General features: G+C 42.4%; 1 protein-coding gene across 1 annotated transcript; it reads right to left on the bottom strand.

Annotated features, from left to right (window-relative positions):
• Nucleotides 1-250: 250 nt before the first annotated feature.
• Nucleotides 251-20,319, bottom strand: LOC109877267 (casein kinase I-like; the record flags this gene model as incomplete). The annotated part of the gene is made up of 4 exons (XM_031817448.1): nt 20,080-20,319; nt 7,275-7,639; nt 4,102-4,142; nt 251-318 (listed from the first exon to the last, which is right to left on the bottom strand). Coding segments are annotated over exons 2-4 (284 nt in total), but the record flags the coding sequence as incomplete, so codon positions are not given.
• Between the last annotated feature and the right edge of the window lie 10 nt (nt 20,320-20,329).

Here is a 20,329-nt window from a genome sequence, read left to right as displayed (position 1 = left end):
TTTAATCATTTATATTTGAGATGTCCAACCAATTTACAGGTCAAACTAGTCCCTTGCATGAAATGAAGCCAAAATATTCTCAAAATTAATGTCAAAGCTTATCGTTGTCATCTAGAGCGAGTAATCACTTATTGTGGATATGGGGTAATCTTTTTGTTAAATCAACCAAAAAACAGTTGAGTGATTGTCATGCAGCAAACACAAGAACACCAGGGAACAGGAATGAAGATAATCCAGAGCGTGACCTTACCTGTACTTCCTAATGTTTGTAGAACCGTACTCCAAATGTAACTGTGGTGCCCTCGACTTGACTGGTTCCTGCGCGACAGGGTACAACAAAGCACTTCAATTAACAATGGGGGGGGGATACACTTTTACTGACTGGCAGTTTCCCCCACAGCATTTGGGTTCAAATTGCTAACTTAAATTGTAATGAGACTTTTGCGAGCTTCATATTTTTTGGTAGTACAGCAATTTATAGCCGTCTGGAGAGCTATTAGAATGGCATGAGTCATTTCCCGTGCCACAGCTTTTAGAGGCACACCTAAGCTGGCATTTCCACCAGCTACTATTTATCTGCTTGTCCAGAACAGTCCTGCCAGGCAACCATTGTGCCACACATATCCCAGCCTAGCTTGTGATGTATGAAGAGCATTAGGACTATTAACTTCAATACATGTTAGCAGGTATCCTTTACAGGGGTCGCGTTAAGAGCTCAGAAATCTGCATTTTCAAAAAATATCTGTTTAAATAATTTCACCTGCGTTTTATATTGAAAGTCAAGTGTTTGGTCTTTCAATATAAATAAACTGGTCCGGGGAGTGCAACTATAGTTCTCCTTCACCAAAAATACATTCATGCAACACATTTGGCAGAAAATAGCTTCATTTTCATCAGATGACAACAGAAGTGCAACGCTATTTGGCTGGCAGCCACACAAGTAAATGAGCTTACAATGAATAAGCTAGTTATTCCTGTGTTGCAAAAAACAATGCATGGCCATCAAATTTCTAATGTTTACTATAGAAAGAATGCAGCCAGCTACATTTCCTAATGTTTTGCTTGAAGTTAATCTGGCATTTTACCAGAGAAAAGTAGACTACACTGAGAAAAGTACCAGAGAAAAGTAGACTACACTGAGAAAAGTACCAGAGAAAAGTAGACTACACCAGTCAGAGCGTTGGACTAGTAACCGAAAGGTTGCAAGTTCAAATCCCCGAGCTGACAAGGTACAGATCTGTTGTTCTGCCCCTGAACAGGCAGTTAACCCACTGTTCCTAGGCCGTCATTCAAAATAAGAATTAGTTCTTAACCGACTTAAAGGTAAAAAAAAAAAAAAATCATAATCACTAGTTAAACTAGTAATATCATCAACCATGTGTAGTTATCTAGTGTGTCCTGCGTTGCATATAATCGATGCGGTGCACATTCGCGGAAAAAGGACGGTCTTTGCTCCAACGTGGTTAGGTACACGTTGGAGAAATGACAGTCCTTTTTCCGTGAATGTGCACCGCATCAATTATATGCAACGGTACAGAGAGAAATTGTCCTATATATACTATATTAACTACAACCTAAAACCTCTTACCTTGGAATATTGAAGTCTCATATGAAAGTTGTTGGTTCCATTTAACATGTTCTCATGTTCTGAGCAAGGAACTTAAAAGTTAGCTTTTTTTACATGGCACATATTGCATGTATTTTCTTCTCCAACACTTAGTTTTTGCATAATTTTTTTCACCAAATTGAACATGTTTCATTATTTATGAGGCTAAATGGATTTTTATTGATGTATTATGTTAAGTTAAAATAAGTGTTCAGTATTGTTGTAATTGTCATTATTACAAATAAAATAAAATAAAAAGTCGCCCGATTAAATCGGTATCTGCTTTTTTTGTTCCTCCAATAAATCGGTATCAGTGTTGAAAAACCCTAATCGGTCAACCTCTAGTTAACACCTATACAATTGGGATAAGTGCCATGGGATTATTAATGACCACAGAGAGTCAGGACACCTGTTTAATGTCACATCAGGAAGACGGCACCCTATGCAGAGCAATGTCCCCTTCACTGCCATGGAGCATTGGGATTCGATCTTAAGACCAGAGGACCCTCCAACCCCACTTCCAACAGCATCTGGTCTCCCATCCAGGGACCTACTAGTGGCAACCCTGTTTAGCTTCAGAGGCAAGCCAGCAGTGGGATGCAGGGCGGTATGCTGGTATGCTGACAATTAGGCCTAGTCACATCCACATAAAAAAGGACAAGTCTAATTTCCCTTTCAGTATCAACCCTCAGAAATCTTATTTTGTAAACAAAGACTTCAGTAGCCTACAATTGATATGCATTCATTCTGGCCCGATTCGAAGTATACAGAGCAGTGCTGCTGTCAAGTACCTCATACGACAGCCCCCAAACTCCTCTAGACCTGTCCTTTAGAGAAATTACTGCCAGGGCTCACCATGTTGACTGTCAACAACTTAAAGACAGTCTTCTGCTTCAAAGGCAGAGTCTGATGTTTTTCAGGCGATGTGTCCTCTGGGATCATTTTATTTATGTATTTATTTTGCCCCCTTTTCTCCCCAATTTCGTGGTATCCAATTGTTAGTAGTTACTATCTTGTCTCATCGCTACAACTCCCGTACGGGCTCGGGAGAGACGAAGGTCGAAAGCCATGCGTCCTCCGAAACACAACCCAACCAAGCCACACTGCTTCTTAACACAGCACGCATCCAACCCGGAAGCCAACCTCACCAATGTGTCGGAGGAAACGCCGTGCACCTGGCGACCTGGTTAGCCCTAGACCACTGGGCCACCCAGGTAGCCCCCTTTGCTCAATTATTGATGAGTGACAGATTATGCGTGTAGCCTTTGGGTCACCGCTAACTGTAGCCTACATAAGGCCTTTGGGTCACCGCTAACTGTAGCCTACATAAGGCCTTTGGGTCACCGCTAACTGTAGCCTACATAAGGCCTTTGGGTCACCGCTAACTGTAGCCTACATAAGGCCTTTGGGTCACCGCTAACTGTAGCCTACATAAGGCCTTTGGGTCACCGCTAACTGTAGCCTACATAAGGCCTTTGGGTCACCGCTAACTGTAGCCTACATAAGGCCTTTGGGTCACCGCTAACTGTAGCCTACATAAGGCCTTTGGGTCACCGCTAACTGTAGCCTACATAAGGCCTTTGGGTCACCGCTAACTGTAGCCTACATAAGGCCTTTGGGTCACCGCTAACTGTAGCCTACATAAGGCCTTTGGGTCACCGCTAACTGTGTTCGTAGCTTATGCCCGCCCATACCATAACCCCACTGCTACCATTGGGCACTGGTATACACGCTTTCTGCCATCTGCCCTGTACAGTCAAAACTGGGATTCATCTGTGAAGAGCACACCTCTCCAGCGTGCCAGTGTCCATCGTAGCTGAGCATTTGCCCACCGAAATCGGTTACGACCCCGAACTGAGCACACAGATGAGCTTCCCTGAGTAGGTTTCTGACAGTTTGTGCAGAAATTATTAGGTTGTGCAAATCCACAGTTTTATCAGCTGTCTGGGTGGTTGGTCTCAGACGATGCCGCATGTGAAGAAGCTGGATGGGGATGTCCTGCGCTGGCGTGGTTACACGTGGTCTGTAGTTGAGGCTGGTTGGACGCATTGCCAAGTTCTCTAAAATGATGTTGGAGCCAGCTTATGGTAGAGTAAATGAACATTCAATTCTCTGGCAACAACTCAATTCCTGCAGTCAGCATGCCAATTGCACGCTCCCTTAACTTGAGACATCTGTAGCATTGTGTAGTGTTACAAATTCGCACATTTTAGAGTGGCATTTTATTGTCCCCAGCACAAGGTGCACCTGTGCAATGATCATGCTGTTTAATCAGCTTCTTGATATGCCACACCTGGTCAGGTGGAAGGATTATCTTGGCAAAGGAGAAATTCTCACTAAACGGGATGTAAACAAATATGTGCAAAAACACAATGAGAAATACGTTTTTTATGTGTATGGAAAATGTCAGTGATCTTTTATTTCAGCTCATGAAACCAACACATGTTGTGTTTATATTTTTGTTCAGTGCATTTTTTTCAGGAGAGAGTACTTACCAGTTTAATAGCTACATACTCATTGGTGTAGAGATTTTTACCTGAAACAAAGCAGAGAGAGAGGTGGCATTCAGATAAGAGCACTTTGGTTATTACTCAACCTACTGAAGGGCTTGCCTAAATAGAGTGTTTTGGTGTTTGGCTTAGTAGACAGCAAATGACCATCTCCAAAAGCAGTTTCAGAGCAGGACAAAAAAGGCATAGAAAAATAGTGAGCTTTGCGTTGCTCAGGGGAACTTCAGTCCAGCCTCAAGAAATGAGTGTGTATGCATCAATCTATCTCTAGACAGCGGTTTGTGTGTGACCCAATGATTCACAGTTGAAGTCGGAAGTTTACATACACCTTAGCCAAATACATTTAAACTCAGTTTTTCACAATTCCTGACATTTAATCAGAGTAAAAATGCCCTGTTTTAGGTCAGTTAGGATCACCACTTTACTTTAAGTGAAATGTCAGAATAACAGTAGAGAGAATGATTTATTTCAGTTTTTATTTCTTTCATCACATTCCCAGTGGGTCAGAAGTTTACATACACACAATTAGTATTTGGTACCATTGCCTTTAAATTGTTTAACTTGGGTCAAATGTTTCTGGTACCCTTCCACAAGCTTCCCACAAAAGTTGGGTCAATTTTGGCCCATTCCTCCTGAGAGCTGGTGTACCTGAGTCAGGTTCGTAGGCCTCCTTGCTCGCACACACTTTTTCAGTTCTGCCCACAAATGTTCTATAGGATTGAGGTCAGGGCTTTGTGATGGCCACTCCAATACCTGGAATTTGTTGTCCTTAAGCCATTTTGCCACAAATGTGGAAGTATGCTTGGGGTCATTGTCCATTTGGAAGACCCATTTGCAACCAAGCTTTAACTTTCTGACTGATGTCTTGAGATGTTGCTTCAATATATCCAATAATTTTCCTACCTCATGATGCCATCTATTTTGTGAAGTGCACCAGTCCCTCCTGCAGCAAAGCACCCCACAACATGATGCTGCCAACCCCGTGTTTCACGGTTGGGATGTTGTTCTTCGGCTAGCAAGCCTCCCCCTTTTTCCAGCTAACATAACAATGGCTATTATTGCCAAACAGCTCTATTTTTGTTTCATCAGACCAGAGGACATTTCTCCAAAAAGTATGATCTTTGTCCCCCCGTGCAGTTGCAAACAGAAGTCTGGCTTTTTTAATGGTGGTTTTGGAGCAGTGGCTTCTTTCTTGCTGAGCGGCCTATCAGGTTATGTCGATATAGGACTCGTTTTACTGTGGATATAGATACTTCACAAGGTCATTTGCTGTTGTTCTGGGATTGATTTGCACTTTTCGCACCAAAGTACGTTCATCTCTAGGAGACTGAACGAGTCTCCTTCCTGAGCGGTATGACAGCTGCGTAGTCCCATGGTGTTCATACTTGCGTACTATTGTTTGTACAGATGAACGTGATACCGTCAGGCGTTTGGAAATTGCTCCCAAGGATGAACCAGACTTGGGGAGGTCTACAATTTATTTTCTGAGGTCTTGGCTGATTTATTTAGATTTTCCCATGATGTCAAGCAAAGAGGCACTGAGTTTGAAGGTAGGCCTTGAAATACATCCACAGGTACACCTCCAATTGACTCAAATGATGTAAATTAGCCTATCAGAAGCTTCTAAAGCCATGACAATTTTCTGGAATTTTCCAAGCTGTTTAAAGGCACAGTCAACTTAGTGTATGTACACTTCTGACCCACTGGAATTGTGATACAGTGAATTCTAAGTGAAATAATCTGTCTGTAAACAATTGCTGGAAAAATTACTTGTGTCACACACAAAGTAGATGTCCTAACCGACTTGCCAAAACTATAGTTTGTTAACAAGAAATTTGTGGAGTGGTTGAAAAACAAGTTTTAATGACTCCAAGCTAAGTGTAATGTAAACTTCCGACTTCAAATGTCTATATACACTAGATTACTAATGCGTGGGCGCTGTGTTGAAGCCACCGCACTGACATTTCGGGCCTCCCCCACAATTGTAAAAAATATTTAGAAAGTTATAGAAATGCATTTATTAATGTCTACATTTTTTTTTACCTCATATTATATTACAGAAACCTTATGCAAACTTTCAAATTATATTACGTGAGCTAAACACAAAAGTAAAATATAACATTTTCCTTGGCATATATTTTTTTTGATAAATTTTATGGACGAAAACAAAAGTTAAATAAATGTAATGTTATTTAAATTTTTTTTAAATAATGTAGAATTCCAGTAATTCCTATGGAGGACTGCTCTTAAATGAGGAGCGCCAATATGGCCGACCGGTGGTTTCAAAACCTCTCAATGACCAATACCAGGTTTTATAAACATCATTGGTGTGACCCCAGTATGCTCCATTCAGCAAGCAGGCCCCGCCTATGGCCATCACGTGTACTAGCTAATCTACTCAATTAAGAGAAATGCATTGATTATTGGTACAGCAGCATAGCAGAGTACCACATGTACTACTACAACGGAATTCTGTACACAGACACAACATTAGTGCCGATGGGTCTCAGAGACAGTGGTGTCGGTCTTGTGTTGCTGTGGGAGGTTATAATATAACCAGTTATAACAGCACACGTTGAAGCTGATAAACCTTCTCAGTCCTCCGTGTCATTGGATTGTCAGAATGTCATGAATTTAGCATCTGAAATATGGCTTTTATGTTCCTGGCCATGATAGGCCAAGCCACTGAAAGACTGTGCATTATTTATGTGATTACTATGAAGCAGGCATGAATAAATCACTATCAATATGCCTATCCCCGTGAGCCCAAAATAAAAGCACTATGGACAACATAAGGGATACTGGGTCTGGGAGGCTTGTGTGGCCAATAGTGATGCACGGTATTAAAAAATATATATATACAAAATAATGATTTCACCTTTATTTAACCAGGTAGGCTAGTTGAAAACAAGTTCTCATTTGCAACTGTGACCTGGCCAAGATAAACCACGGTAATATACTACTCAGTATCGTGATACTTGGTCTGGTATTGTAAGTAATATGTTGGTATCATGACAACACTAGTGTCCAACACATCGTATGAAATCATCAACACAACAAAGAGCAGTTCATGTTACCACATGTAAACCGAGTGTCCTTGGGTGGATCAATATGAAATACAGTCCTACCATTATAAAGATTACATTAACTCCTCTTACCGAGCTTCAGTTCTCCGAAGTTGCCGCAGCCGATCTTCTTGCCCACGCGGAAGTTAGGTCCCACCATGAGAACCCCGGAGGAGGCTGAGGAGCTGGAGGGTCTGGAGTGCCCGCTGCGCCCCTGTGCCACCTTGCTGCTCCTCGCCGGCCGCTCACCCTCTTTTGGATGGTCCATGGCACTGCGGGAACCGCCGGGCGGCTGCTGCTGCTTCGAGGGATCCAGTTAGAGGCCTCGGGCCGTGCCCACCACAGCCCGTCACTGGCACAGGGCCGCTGGCTGCCCCTTCGCCCCCCCTCTACCACTCACTGTGGTGGCTGGCCGATGTGCTCGACATCGGGGTCGGAACAGGGAAGAGATAGGAGACCTAGGGAGCAAGCAGGAAGTAAACACGTTAGGAGAAGTCCCTCAGTACAATGTCATTGAGTGAATGAGGACAATGGTGGTTTAAAGAGGTGATCTATGACTCAGCACTTTGGTTTCACCAGCAGGCCATCAATAAATCTAGACTGACTGTCCTACGAGGCACCTGGCCAATATGGGCTCCCGAGTGGCGCAGTGGTCTAAGGCACTGCATCTCAGTGCTAGAGGCGTCACTACAGACCCGGTTCGATTCCAGGCTGTATCACAACTGGCCGTGATTGGGAGTCCCATAGTGCGGCGCACAATTGGCCCTGCGTCGTTAGGATTAAGCCGGGGTAGGCAGTCATTGTAAATAAGATTTTGTTCTTAACTGACTTGACCAGTAAAAAAAAAGAAAAAACATAAATAAAATGAAAATATAGCTACTGAGATCTTTTGTCTGGCTGAACGGGACATACTTTAAATCAGAGCATGCTGGACTGTTAGCTACCATGCTTATTAAAGCTAGGAATCCTTACTTGCTACAGCAATGTTTTTAACTTAATGATTTTTACCCATTGATTTGATGACTATAAATGTTTAAATGCAGTGTTTAGATCAACTGTCAATACCCATCCAGAACACAAAATAAACATTATTTTACTGTAAACAAACACCATATAGCCTCAATTTAAATATAATTTTGATATCATGGATGGTCAGGTCTTGCATACATAGCTCTGCCTTTGAATTTGAGTTAACATTTCTCTAGGCTCATCCCTAAGCTTTTACCAAAACAGAGGCAGGGTAACACCTTATTATTGTTTTAACTAAGGATTCTAGCCTTAAGGAGACAAATATGTTGAGTAGGACAAAGTTGAGCACATGGACTACAGTCAATTTCTTATCATTGTCTACTATTAGAAAGGTGAACAGAACAACATTGTTGTACGTCTCGCTCTACCACCAAAGACTTGCTAGAGAGATACTAACCAACATGAAATGTAGTCAAGAGGTTTGACCCTGGAGACAAAGTGAAAGTCGTGATTTTAATCATCTTAGATTACACCCACTGGCTGTACTCAAGGATGTGGGTAGTGAGATTATTATGTAAACCATTACATAAAGTTGTCTCACAGCAGGGAAACAAAATAACCACTTTACACACAGCCTGGACTTCATCAACAGAATGTCTTGCCCATGAGAGTGTGTTAACAGGCCTAATCATTGTAAACCCGATCACACTGTCTTGAGACTGCCTGATTGTCAGTAATGATTTCTTGCTCATTAATTACAATAGCACACCAGTGGTGTGTAACAACTTCATAAAATGATCAGTTAGGAGACAAAAGTAGTGAAAATAGATGTAGCCTAGGACTACTTTCAATGGACCTACAAAGCTAGCTCCCTTTCCCAAGAGCCACCAGTGCGACCTCAACCAAATGATGTTTGCACATCGATAACTGCTCAAAGTATTTGTTTTATATCAACACAATGAATCCTGAAAAGCATAGATGATTTGCTGAGACATGGAGGCATGGGTGAAGCTGGAGTAGTGTGTGTGTGTGCACGCTCCGGTGACTCATGTTCAGTATCTCAAATTCTATCTCAGCGTCAAAGACAGCCAGTCTCTCCCAAGGGCAGCTCCACAGCCTTCCCATTACATAAACCCCCAAAACAGTGCATGACTACAAAACAGGGAGAGCACAGCACAGCAAAGACAGCAGTGGTGTTGGTGAGGTGACAACTTATCCAGTCCCAGCCAGAGGCAATCATTTCCATCTATCTGGCTGCACAACAGTCATGCTGGATCTTGTGTGCATACATGGTTGTATTAGACCTAAATGACTAGTGTTATTGCCTTAGATGAATGAGTGTGCTACTTTTTTCCAGTCCAATAATCAAATTGGAAAATTGGCCTTCATGTGTGTTTTTAGGGGGTCGATATTTACTACATGCTGCTCACCTAGTGGTGGGTATAACATTAACTTGCATTAATACTGTCATCTAATAAAAGTTAGATAACAGTGTAGGTTACCTTACTTTAAGTCTATATGACCTTAGCCATATGTTAAGCCATCTGTGCATTACAACCATTAACTTCAACACAGGATTTCCCACATCCCGGTATCTGAAATGCACTTCTGTTGTCATGCACACATGATGCCAAAAAAACATAACATTGATGGCTTTCCTGCTAAGTAGTTTTTTTTGGCATGTGTGTGCATGACACCATCAGAAGTGTTTTTCAGACACCAGGCAGTGGGAAATCCTGTAATAGGAGTATATAGTATATTCTTACTCATAGCCATCAGTCTTTGAATGTGATGATTTATGATTACGTCCATGATACAAATGTTATTGCTCGTTTCCCCAGAAAAGGATAGACAAAAGCATTTATTAGCTAAAACAAAAAAAGGACTCTCTTTTAATGGTCCTGAGGTGCAGTTGTCTTAATATCAGTTAATCATTATGTGTAGGCTGTAGTATTGATACTTGTCTGTGGTGATAAAACATTTTTCCAAGTAAGGGATCAATAAAGTACTACTCTACTCTCTAGTAGGCTATACAGTTGAGGTAGCTCAGACAACAGGCCGCATTATCTCTCTAGTAGGCTATACAGTTGAGGTAGCTCAGACAACAGGCCGCATTATCTCTCGTAGGCTATACAGTTGAGGTAGCTCAGACAACAGGCTGCACTATCAAACTGAGTGTTTGGGTGTTTAATGATCAAGACTGGTGACAAATAGCTACAATATCACTGCAGTGACAGTGTGTGGACAGGGTTAGCTCCAATATCACTGCAGTGACAGTGTGTGGACAGGGTTAGCTACAATATCACTGCAGCGACAGTGTGTGGACAGGGTTAGCTACAATAACACTGCAGTGACAGTGTGTGGACAGGGTTAGCTACAATAACACTGCAGTGACAGTGTGTGGACAGGGTTAGCTACAATATCACTGCAGCGACAGTGTGTGGACAGGGTTAGCTACAATAACACTGCAGTGACAGTGTGTGGACAGGGTTAGCTACAATAACACTGCGGCGACAGTGTGTGGACAGGGTTAGCTACAATAACACTGCGGCGACAGTGTGTGGACAGGGTTAGCTACAATAACACTGCGGCGACAGTGTGTGGACAGGGTTAGCTACAATATCACTGCAGTGACAGTGTGTGGACAGGGTTAGCTACAATATCACTGCGGCGACAGTGTGTGGACAGGGTTAGCTACAATATCACTGCGGCGACAGTGTGTGGACAGGGTTAGCTACAATATCACTGCGGCGACAGTGTGTGGACAGGGTTAGCTACAATATCACTGCGGCGACAGTGTGTGGACAGGGTTAGCTACAATATCACTGCGGCGACAGTGTGTGGACAGGGTTAGCTACAATATCACTGCGGCGACAGTGTGTGGACAGGGTTAGCTACAATATCACTGCGGTGACAGTGTGTGGACAGGGTTAGCTACAATATCACTGCGGCGACAGTGTGTGGACAGGGTTAGCTACAATATCACTGCGGCGACAGTGTGTGGACAGGGTTAGCTACAATATCACTGCGGCGACAGTGTGTGGACAGGGTTAGCTACAATATCACTGCGGCGACAGTGTGTGGACAGGGTTAGCTCCCGACTGTCCTCTACAATGAGTTTGTCACAGGTGTCAAACTCATATGCAGGGCCGAGTATCTGTGGGTTCACTCCTCTCTTGTACCTTATAGATCAACTAGGGTCCCTGATTGGTTCAAAAAATATATATAAAAAATAAAAATAAACTCACCCTGTCGTCTAGGTCTTATTTGGCCAAATGAAAAGGAACTAACAAAACTAGCAGACACAGTCCTCCATGGACTGAGTTTGACACCCCTGCTCTAAAAAGGAGTCATTAACCTTCAGTGGAAAGATCAGATCTGGGGGGGTGGGGCAATATGGAGGGATTCCCACTGTGGCAGTGCCAGCTAGCAGCTGGTTCTCCCACTGTCTTCTCTCATGCACTGTAGCTTGAGGCAATTTCTCAGCCCCATTGACTTCCTTTCAAAGTTCCCCACACAACAACACAGGCCAACTCAACTTTTCCAAGCAGGCCTTCAAAGAAAACTTGTCGGGACACGGGCTGACCTAATTAGAGTTGTCACAATACCAGTACCGCGATACTAGGAAGTAAAGAAGCAAAGGCAACAAAACATGAAGCAGACTTAATTTCCTGAGGTTAACAGTCCTAATGTTTGAGGAAAAAAATCTTATGCTGTCAGTTTATTTATTTATTTATTTTACCTTTATTTAACCAGGTAGGCAAGTTGAGAACAAGTTCTCATTTACAATTGCGACCTGGCCAAGATAAAGCAAAGCAGTTCGACAGATAAAACGACACAGAGTTACACATGGAGTAAAAACAAACATACAGTCAATAATGCAGTATAAACAAGTCTATATACAATGTGAGCAAATGAGGTGAGAAGGGAGGTAAAGGCAAAAAAGGCCATGATGGCAAAGTAAATACAATATAGCAAGTAAAATACTGGAATGGTAGTTTTGCAATGGAAGAATGTGCAAAGTAGAAATACATTTTTTTATAAATAAATTAAAATTAAATACAGTTGGGAAAGAGGTAGTTGTTTGGGCTAAATTATAGGTGGGCTATGTACAGGTGCAGTAATCTGTGAGCTGCTCTGACAGTTGGTGCTTAAAGCTAGTGAGGGAGATAAGTGTTTCCAGTTTCAGAGATTTTTGTAGTTCGTTCCAGTCATTGGCAGCAGAGAACTGGAAGGAGAGGCGGCCAAAGAAAGAATTGGTTTTGGGGGTGACTAGAGAGATATACCTGCTGGAGCGTGTGCTACAGGTGGGAGATGCTATGGTGACCAGCGAGCTGAGATAAGGGGGGACTTTACCTAGCAGGGTCTTGTAGATGACATGGAGCCAGTGGGTTTGGCGACGAGTATGAAGCGAGGGCCAGCCAACGAGAGCGTACAGGTCGCAATGGTGGGTAGTATATGGGGCTTTGGTGATAAAACGGATTGCACTGTGATAGACTGCATCCAATTTGTTGAGTAGGGTATTGGAGGCTATTTTGTAAATGACATCGCCAAAGTCGAGGATTGGTAGGATGGTCAGTTTTACAAGGGTATGTTTGGCAGCATGAGTGAAGGATGCTTTGTTGCGAAATAGGAAGCCAATTCTAGATTTAACTTTGGATTGGAGATGTTTGATATGGGTCTGGAAGGAGAGTTTACAGTCTAACCAGACACCTAAGTATTTGTAGTTGTCCACGTATTCTAAGTCAGAGCCGTCCAGAGTAGTGATGTTGGACAGGCGGGTAGGTGCAGGTAGCGATCGGTTGAAGAGCATGCATTTAGTTTTACTTGTATTTAAGAGCAATTGGAGGCCACGGAAGGAGAGTTGTATGGCATTGAAGCTTGCCTGGAGGGTTGTTAACACAGTGTCCAAAGAAGGGCCGGAAGTATACAGAATGGTGTCGTCTGCGTAGAGGTGGATCAGGGACTCACCAGCAGCAAGAGCGACCTCATTGATGTATACAGAGAAGAGAGTCGGTCCAAGAATTGAACCCTGTGGCACCCCCATAGAGACTGCCAGAGGTCCGGACAGCAGACCCTCCGATTTGACACACTGAACTCTATCAGAGAAGTAGTTGGTGAACCAGGCGAGGCAATCATTTGAGAAACCAAGGCTGTCGAGTCTGCCGATGAGGATATGGTGATTGACAGAGTCGAAAGCCTTGGCCAGATCAATGAATACGGCTGCACAGTAATGTTTCTTATCGATGGCGGTTAAGATATCGTTTAGGACCTTGAGCGTGGCTGAGGTGCACCCATGACCAGCTCTGAAACCGGATTGCATAGCAGAGAAGGTATGGTGAGATTCGAAATGGTCGGTCAGTCACATTTGTTTATTTTGTAAACTACAAAACACAATATTTTACATAACGTAGGATTTTAAAGGACCATCGAGTTTAAAATCTGGTTTCGGAGTACTGGAATCGCGATAACACTGGACGGAACAAAAAGAATGTGTTGCATCCTTAAACCCACAATTCATAGTGTGGTCATTTTTTCAGTTTCTGACAATTAACAATCATTTCCAGTAATCGTACACATTTGGTGGAAGGGAGTTCTGTCATAAATAAAAGGATAAAAGAAAGTGGTTTGAGAACAAACCCTGGCACCTTGCTGGGCCTGGTGCCTCCTACAGACCTTGTGGTTAACCTGAGACCCTGGCACCTTGCTGGGCCTGGTGCCTCCTACAGACCTTGTGGTTAACCTGAGACCCTGGCACCTTGCTGGGCCTGGTGCCTCATATACATCTTGTGGTTAAACCAGTGACCCTGGCACCTTGCTGGGCCTGGTGCCTCATATACATCTTGTGGTTAACCAGTGACCCTGGCACCTTGCTGGGCCTGGTGCCTCCTATACATCTTATGGTTAACCTGAGACCCTGGCACCTTGCTGGGCCTGGTGCCTCCTATACATCTTATGGTTAGCCTGAGACCCTGGCACCACATCACACCTTCTCTTCCATGCTTCACGGTGGGAACCACACATGCAGAGATCATCCGTTCACCTACTCTGCGTCTCACAAATACATTGCGGTTGGCCCAAATAATTCAAATTTGGACTCGGTCTAATGTCCATTGCTCATGTTTCTTGGTCCAAGCAAGTCTCTCCTTCTTATGTGTCCTTTAGTAGTGGTTTCTTTGCAGCAATTTGACCATGAAGGCCTGATTCACGCAGTCTCCTGAAAAGTTGATGTTGAGATGTGTCTGTTACTTGAACTCTGTGAAGCATTTATTTGGGCTGCAATTTCTGAGGTGCAGTTACCTCTTATGAACATATCCTCTGCAGAAGAGGTAACTCTGGGTCTTCCTTTCCTGTGGCGGTCCTCATGAGAGCCAGTTTCATCATAGCGCTTGATGGTTTTTGTGACTGCACTTGAAGAAACTTTAAAAGTTCATGAAATTTGTTAGATGGAAGTTAGTCAATCTCTTAAACTTCTTAGAGATAGGGGGCAGTATTCGGAGGTTTGGATGACTGAGGTGCCCAAAGTAAACTGCCTGTTACTCAGGCCCAGAAGCTAGGATATGCATATGCATGGTAGTATTGGATAGAAAACACTAAAGTTTCTAAAACTGTTAAAATAATGTCTGTGTGTATAACAGAACTGATTTGGCAGGCGAAACCCAATGCTTTTCTATGGGGAAGCCAAATTATTAGGACACAGATTGCAGTTCCTATGGCTTCCACTAGAAGTCAACAGTCTTCAGAAAATGTTCCATGTAAAAAAAAAAAATGGAAATGAAGAAGTAGTCGTATTGTTTCTAAGTGTCACTCAGGTGGTGTTTTTCGCCGGTATTGAAAATGATTATTTACATTTTAGGGTACCTGAGGTTGGATGAGAAACATTGTTTGAAATGTTTGGACTAAGTTTACAGGTAACTTAGATCCTTTGTAGGCATGTTGGGCGAGTTGGAACCGGTGTATTTCTGAATCAAACGCGCCAAATAAACATTTTTAGTCATTTTTGGGATATAAAGAAGGACTTTATCGAATAAAACGACCATTCATTGTGTAACAGACCTTTGGGATTGCAAAAAGATGAAGATCTTCAAAGGTAAGCGATTTATTTTATCGCTATTTCTGACCTTCGTGATGCATCTGTTTGTTTTTTGATGCTTTTGTATGCGGGGCGCTGTCCTCAGATAATCGCATGGTATGCTTTCGCCATAAAGCCCTTTTGAAATCTGACTGGATTAACAAGAAGTAACTCTTTAAGCCGATGTATAACACTTGTATTTTTTATGAATGTTTATTATGACTATTTCTGTATTTTGAATTTGGCGCTCTGCAATTTCACCGTATGTTGTCGAGGTGGGTCGCTAGCAGAACGCCTGTGCCAGAAAGGTTAAAGTAATGGACTGTCGTTTCTCTTTGCTTATTTGAGCTGTTCTTGCCATAACATGGACTCGGTCTTTTACCAAATAGGGCTATCTTCTGTATAGGACCCCTACCTTGTCACAACACAAATGATCGGCTCAAACGCATTGAGGATAGAAATTCCACAAATGAACTTTTAACAAGGCACACCTGTTCATTGAAATGCATTCCAGTAATGATGTGCACAACTGAGAGCATCCTATTGGACTGTATCACCACCTGGTACAGCAACTGCACCAACCACAACCGCAAACCTATCCAGAGGGTGGTGTGGTCTGCCCAACGCATTACCGGGGGAAAACTTCCTGCCCTCCTGGACACCTACAGCACCCAATGGCATAGGAAGGCCAAAAAGATCATCAAGGACATCAACAATCCGAGCCATTGCCTATTCACCCCGCTAACATCCAGAAGGCGAGGTCAGTACAGGTGCATCAAAGCTGAGACCGAGAGACTGAAAAACAGCTTCTATCTCAAGGCCATCAGACTGCTAAACAGCCATCGCTAGCACATCAGAGGCGGCTGCCTATACACATAGATCAGGAATCCCTGACCACTTTTAGAAATGGATCACTAGACACTTTAATGTTTCTGTTCATTACTCATCTCATATGTATAAACTGCACTCTATAATAGAGGTCGACCGATTAATCGGAATGGCCGATTAATTATCTGCCTTATCATAACAATCGTAAATTGGTATTTTTGGGGGGCCGATTTTCGATTATGTACCTTTTATTTAACTAGGCAAGTCAGTTATTAAGAACACATTCTTATTTTCAATGACTGCCTAGGAACTGTGGGCTAACTGCCTTGTTCTGGGGCAGAATGACAGATTTTCACCTTGTCAGCTCAGGGGTTTCAATCTTGCAACTGCACAGTTAACTAGTCCAACGCTCTAACCATTGCACTCCACGAGTAGCCTGCCTGTTACGCAAATGCAGTAGAAACGAAGGTAAATTGCTAGCTAGCATTAAACTTATCTTATAAAAAAACAATCAATCATAATCACTAGTTATAACTACTAATCCAGTTTAGTAGGCAATATTAACCAGGTGAAATTGTGTAATATCTCTTGCGTTCATTGCACGCAGAGTCAGGGTATATGCAACAGTTTGGGCTGCCTGGCTCATTGCGAACTAATTTGCCAGAATTTTACGTAATTATGACATACATTGAAGGTTGTGCAATGGAACAAGAATATTTAGATTTAGGTATTTTATCTAACGGGTGGCATCCCTAACGGTTCCGTATTTCACTGAAATAAACATTTTGTTTTCAAAATTATAGTTTCCGGATTCGATCATATTACTGACCAAAGGCTCGTATTTCTGTGTGTTATTATGTTATAATTAAGTCTGATTTGATAGAGCAGTCTGACTGAGCAGCAGCAGAAACGTAATCATTCATATAAACAGCACTTTAGTGCGTTTTGCCAGCAGCTCTTCGCAAGCACAACGCTGTTTATGACTTCAAGCCTATCAGCCTAATGGCTGGTGTAACCAATGTGAAATGGCTAGCTAGTTAGCTGGGTGTGCGCTAATACTGTTTCAAACGTAACTCGCTTTTAGATTTGGAGTAGTTATTCCCCTTGCGCTGCAAGGGCCGTGGCTTTTGTGGAGCGATGGGTAACGATGCTTCGAGTGTGGATGTTGTCGATGTGTTCCTGGTTCGAGCCCAGGTAGGGACGAGGAGGGGGACGGAAGCTATACTGTTACACTGGCAATACTATAGTGCCTATAAGAACATCCAATAGTCAAAGGTATATGAAATACAAATGGTATAGTGAGAAATAGTCCTATAACTACAAACTAAAACCTCTTACCTGGGAATATTGAAGACTCATGTTAAAAGGAACCACCAGCTTTCATATGTTCTCATGTTCTGAGCAAGGAACTTAAACGTTAGCTTTTTTACATGGCACATATTGCACTTTTACTTTCTTCTCCAACACTTTGTTTTTGCATTATTTAAACCAAATTGAACATATTTCATTATTTATTTGAGGCTAAATAGATTTTATTGATGTATTATGTTAAGTTAAAAATAAGTGCTCATTCAGTATTGTTGTAATTGTCATTATTACAAATAAATAAAAAATAAAAATCCTCAGATTAAATCGGTATCGGCGTTGAAAAATCATAAATCGGTCGACCTCTACTCTATACTAGTTCAATGCAACTGACATATCTATATATATTATTAATCCATTCCTTACTTATTTTTTATGTGTATTGGGTATATGTTGTAAAACGTAGATAATACTTGTTAGATATTACTGCACTGTCGGAGCCAGATGCACAAGCATTTTTGCTACACCTGCAATAATCTGCTAAACACGTGTATGTGACCAATACATTTGAAAAATTTGATTTGATACCTCATGAAGCTGGTTGAGAGAATGCCAAAAGATCCACAGATGATGCAATCTATTGCACTCCACAGGTACCCTTTCCCACCTGGACAAAAGGAACATGCTATTAATTGACTACAGCTCAGTGTTCAACACCATAGTACCCTCAAAGCTCATCACTAAGCGAAGGACCCTGGGACTAAACACCTCCCTCTGCAACTGGATCCTGGACTTCCTGACGGGCCACCTCCAGGTGGTATGGGTAGGTAACAACAAATCTGCCACGCTGATCCTTAACATGGGGGCCCCTCAGGGGTGCGTGCTCAGTCCCCTCCTCTTCACCCATGACTGCATGGCCAGGCACGACTTCACCATCATTAAGTTTGCTGACAACAACAGTGGTAGGCCTGATCACCGACAACAATGAGACAGCCTATAGGGAGGAGGTCAGAGACCTGTCTGTGCCAGGACAACAACCTCTCCCTCAACGTGATCAAGACTAAAGAGATGATTGTGGACTACAGGAAAAGGAGGACCGAGCATGCCACCATTCTCATCAGCAGGGCTGTAGTAGAGCAGGTTGAGAGCTTCAAGTTACTTGGTGTCCGCATCACCAACAAATTACCATGGTCCAAACACACCAAGACAGTCGTGAAGAGGGCATGACAAAGCCTATTCCCCCTCAGGAGCCTGAAAATATTTGGCAAGGGTCCTCAGATCCTCAAAAAGTTATACAGCTGCACCATCCTGACTGGTTGCATCACTGCCTGGTATGGCAACTGCCGGCCTCCGACCGCAAGGCACTACAGCGGGTCGTGCGTACGGCCCAGTACATCACTGGGGCCAAGCTTCCTGCCATCCAGTACCTCTATACCAAGCGGTGTCAGAGGAAGGTCCAAAAAAAAAGTGTCAAAGACTCCGGCCTCAATTACCTCGACTAATCGGTGCCCCTGCATATTGACTCTGTACCGGTACCCCCTGTATATAGCCTCACTACTGTTATTTTACTGCTGCTCTTTAACTATTTGTTATACATTTTTTAGGTAATTATTTTTCTTAAAACTGCCTTATTGGTTAAGGGCTTGTAAATAAGCCTTTCACTGTAAGGTCTGTCGTATTCGGCACATGAGACAAATCAAATTTGATTTGAAGCTGTCATAAAGGCAAAGGGTGGCTACTTTGAAGAATCTCAAATATATTTTAATTTGTTTAACACTTTTTGGTTACTACATGATTCCATCTGTGTTACTTCATAGTTGTGACGTCTTCACTATTATTATACTATGTAGAAAATAGAAAAATAAAGAAAAACCCTTGAATGAGTAGGTGTGTCCAAACTTGACTGGTACTGTATGTCCATATATACTGTAAATAACGTCATTTATATTATATACACGTCAATATATTTCGTCTCAGATAGCCAGATTAACATCAAATGAGTAATCATTCTACTGTAGGTCTAATCTTTTTCGCCAAAAAAATAATGGCTATATCTAGGCCTACACAATTTAATAACAAGACATAACGTTACCTAGCTAACAGGGACAATACTGATTTAACGTTAACTGCAGAGATGCTTTTCCACAAGCTAAAAAAACGATGCCAGCAGCGACGTTTGTTATTATAGGCTTCTTCCATAGACAAAAGATACTTACTGACAATGTGGACATATCGATTAGCTAGCCACCTACAGTAACGTTAGATGTGTAAATTGACCTTAGCTTGCTAGTTACTTAGCCAATGATGGGAATGTTTATAACGTTAGCTAGCTAGATAGATAGCGTTTATTTTGTCAAAAGCAACCACCACCACTTTTAGCAGCAACCACAATTTTATCCAACCATAACTTTCATATATCCAGCCAACAACTAGTTAGCTAACGTTAGGTTATACAAAACAAACTGAATTGGATGAAAAAGCAATAACGTTACTTGCTTGGATATGTTAGCTAGCTAGCAGGCCAATTAATAGCGCCATTTATTTCATTGGTATTTAGCTATAGCAGTCTCATTGACATGGAACTACATTTATTTCAGGGGGAACGTAATTTCGGTTAACCCAAATTAGGTGGAACGAGGAAATGGAAAATAGCTAACGTTCGCTAGTAGTTATCGTCATTAGCAACGAGGCTAGCTATCATCATGCAAACAACCACCGACTTACTTTAGCTGTGGTACTCCTGCTGTTGATTCGGCCGCTTCTTGCGATTCACCTAAGTGTTCGAGTGTATTTAATTCTATCAAATATAAATATTGTATAATTATCAGTCAATAGAGACAGACAAGCAACCCTTTCATAATTTTTCTTATTCTTGCTGTTCGTGAAAGGTTGACGTTCTCCGGAAGTACAGGCAGTCGCACCATTGAGCTTTGAACGACACACCCGCTTGCGTCAACACTTCCAGGTTGCACAG

This window comes from Oncorhynchus kisutch, unplaced genomic scaffold (assembly GCF_002021735.2).
Source record: "Oncorhynchus kisutch isolate 150728-3 unplaced genomic scaffold, Okis_V2 scaffold1029, whole genome shotgun sequence".
NCBI lineage: Eukaryota > Metazoa > Chordata > Actinopteri > Salmoniformes > Salmonidae > Oncorhynchus > Oncorhynchus kisutch.
The sequence above is the reverse complement of the archived record's forward strand: the minus strand, read 5'-3'. Positions and strand labels throughout refer to the sequence as shown.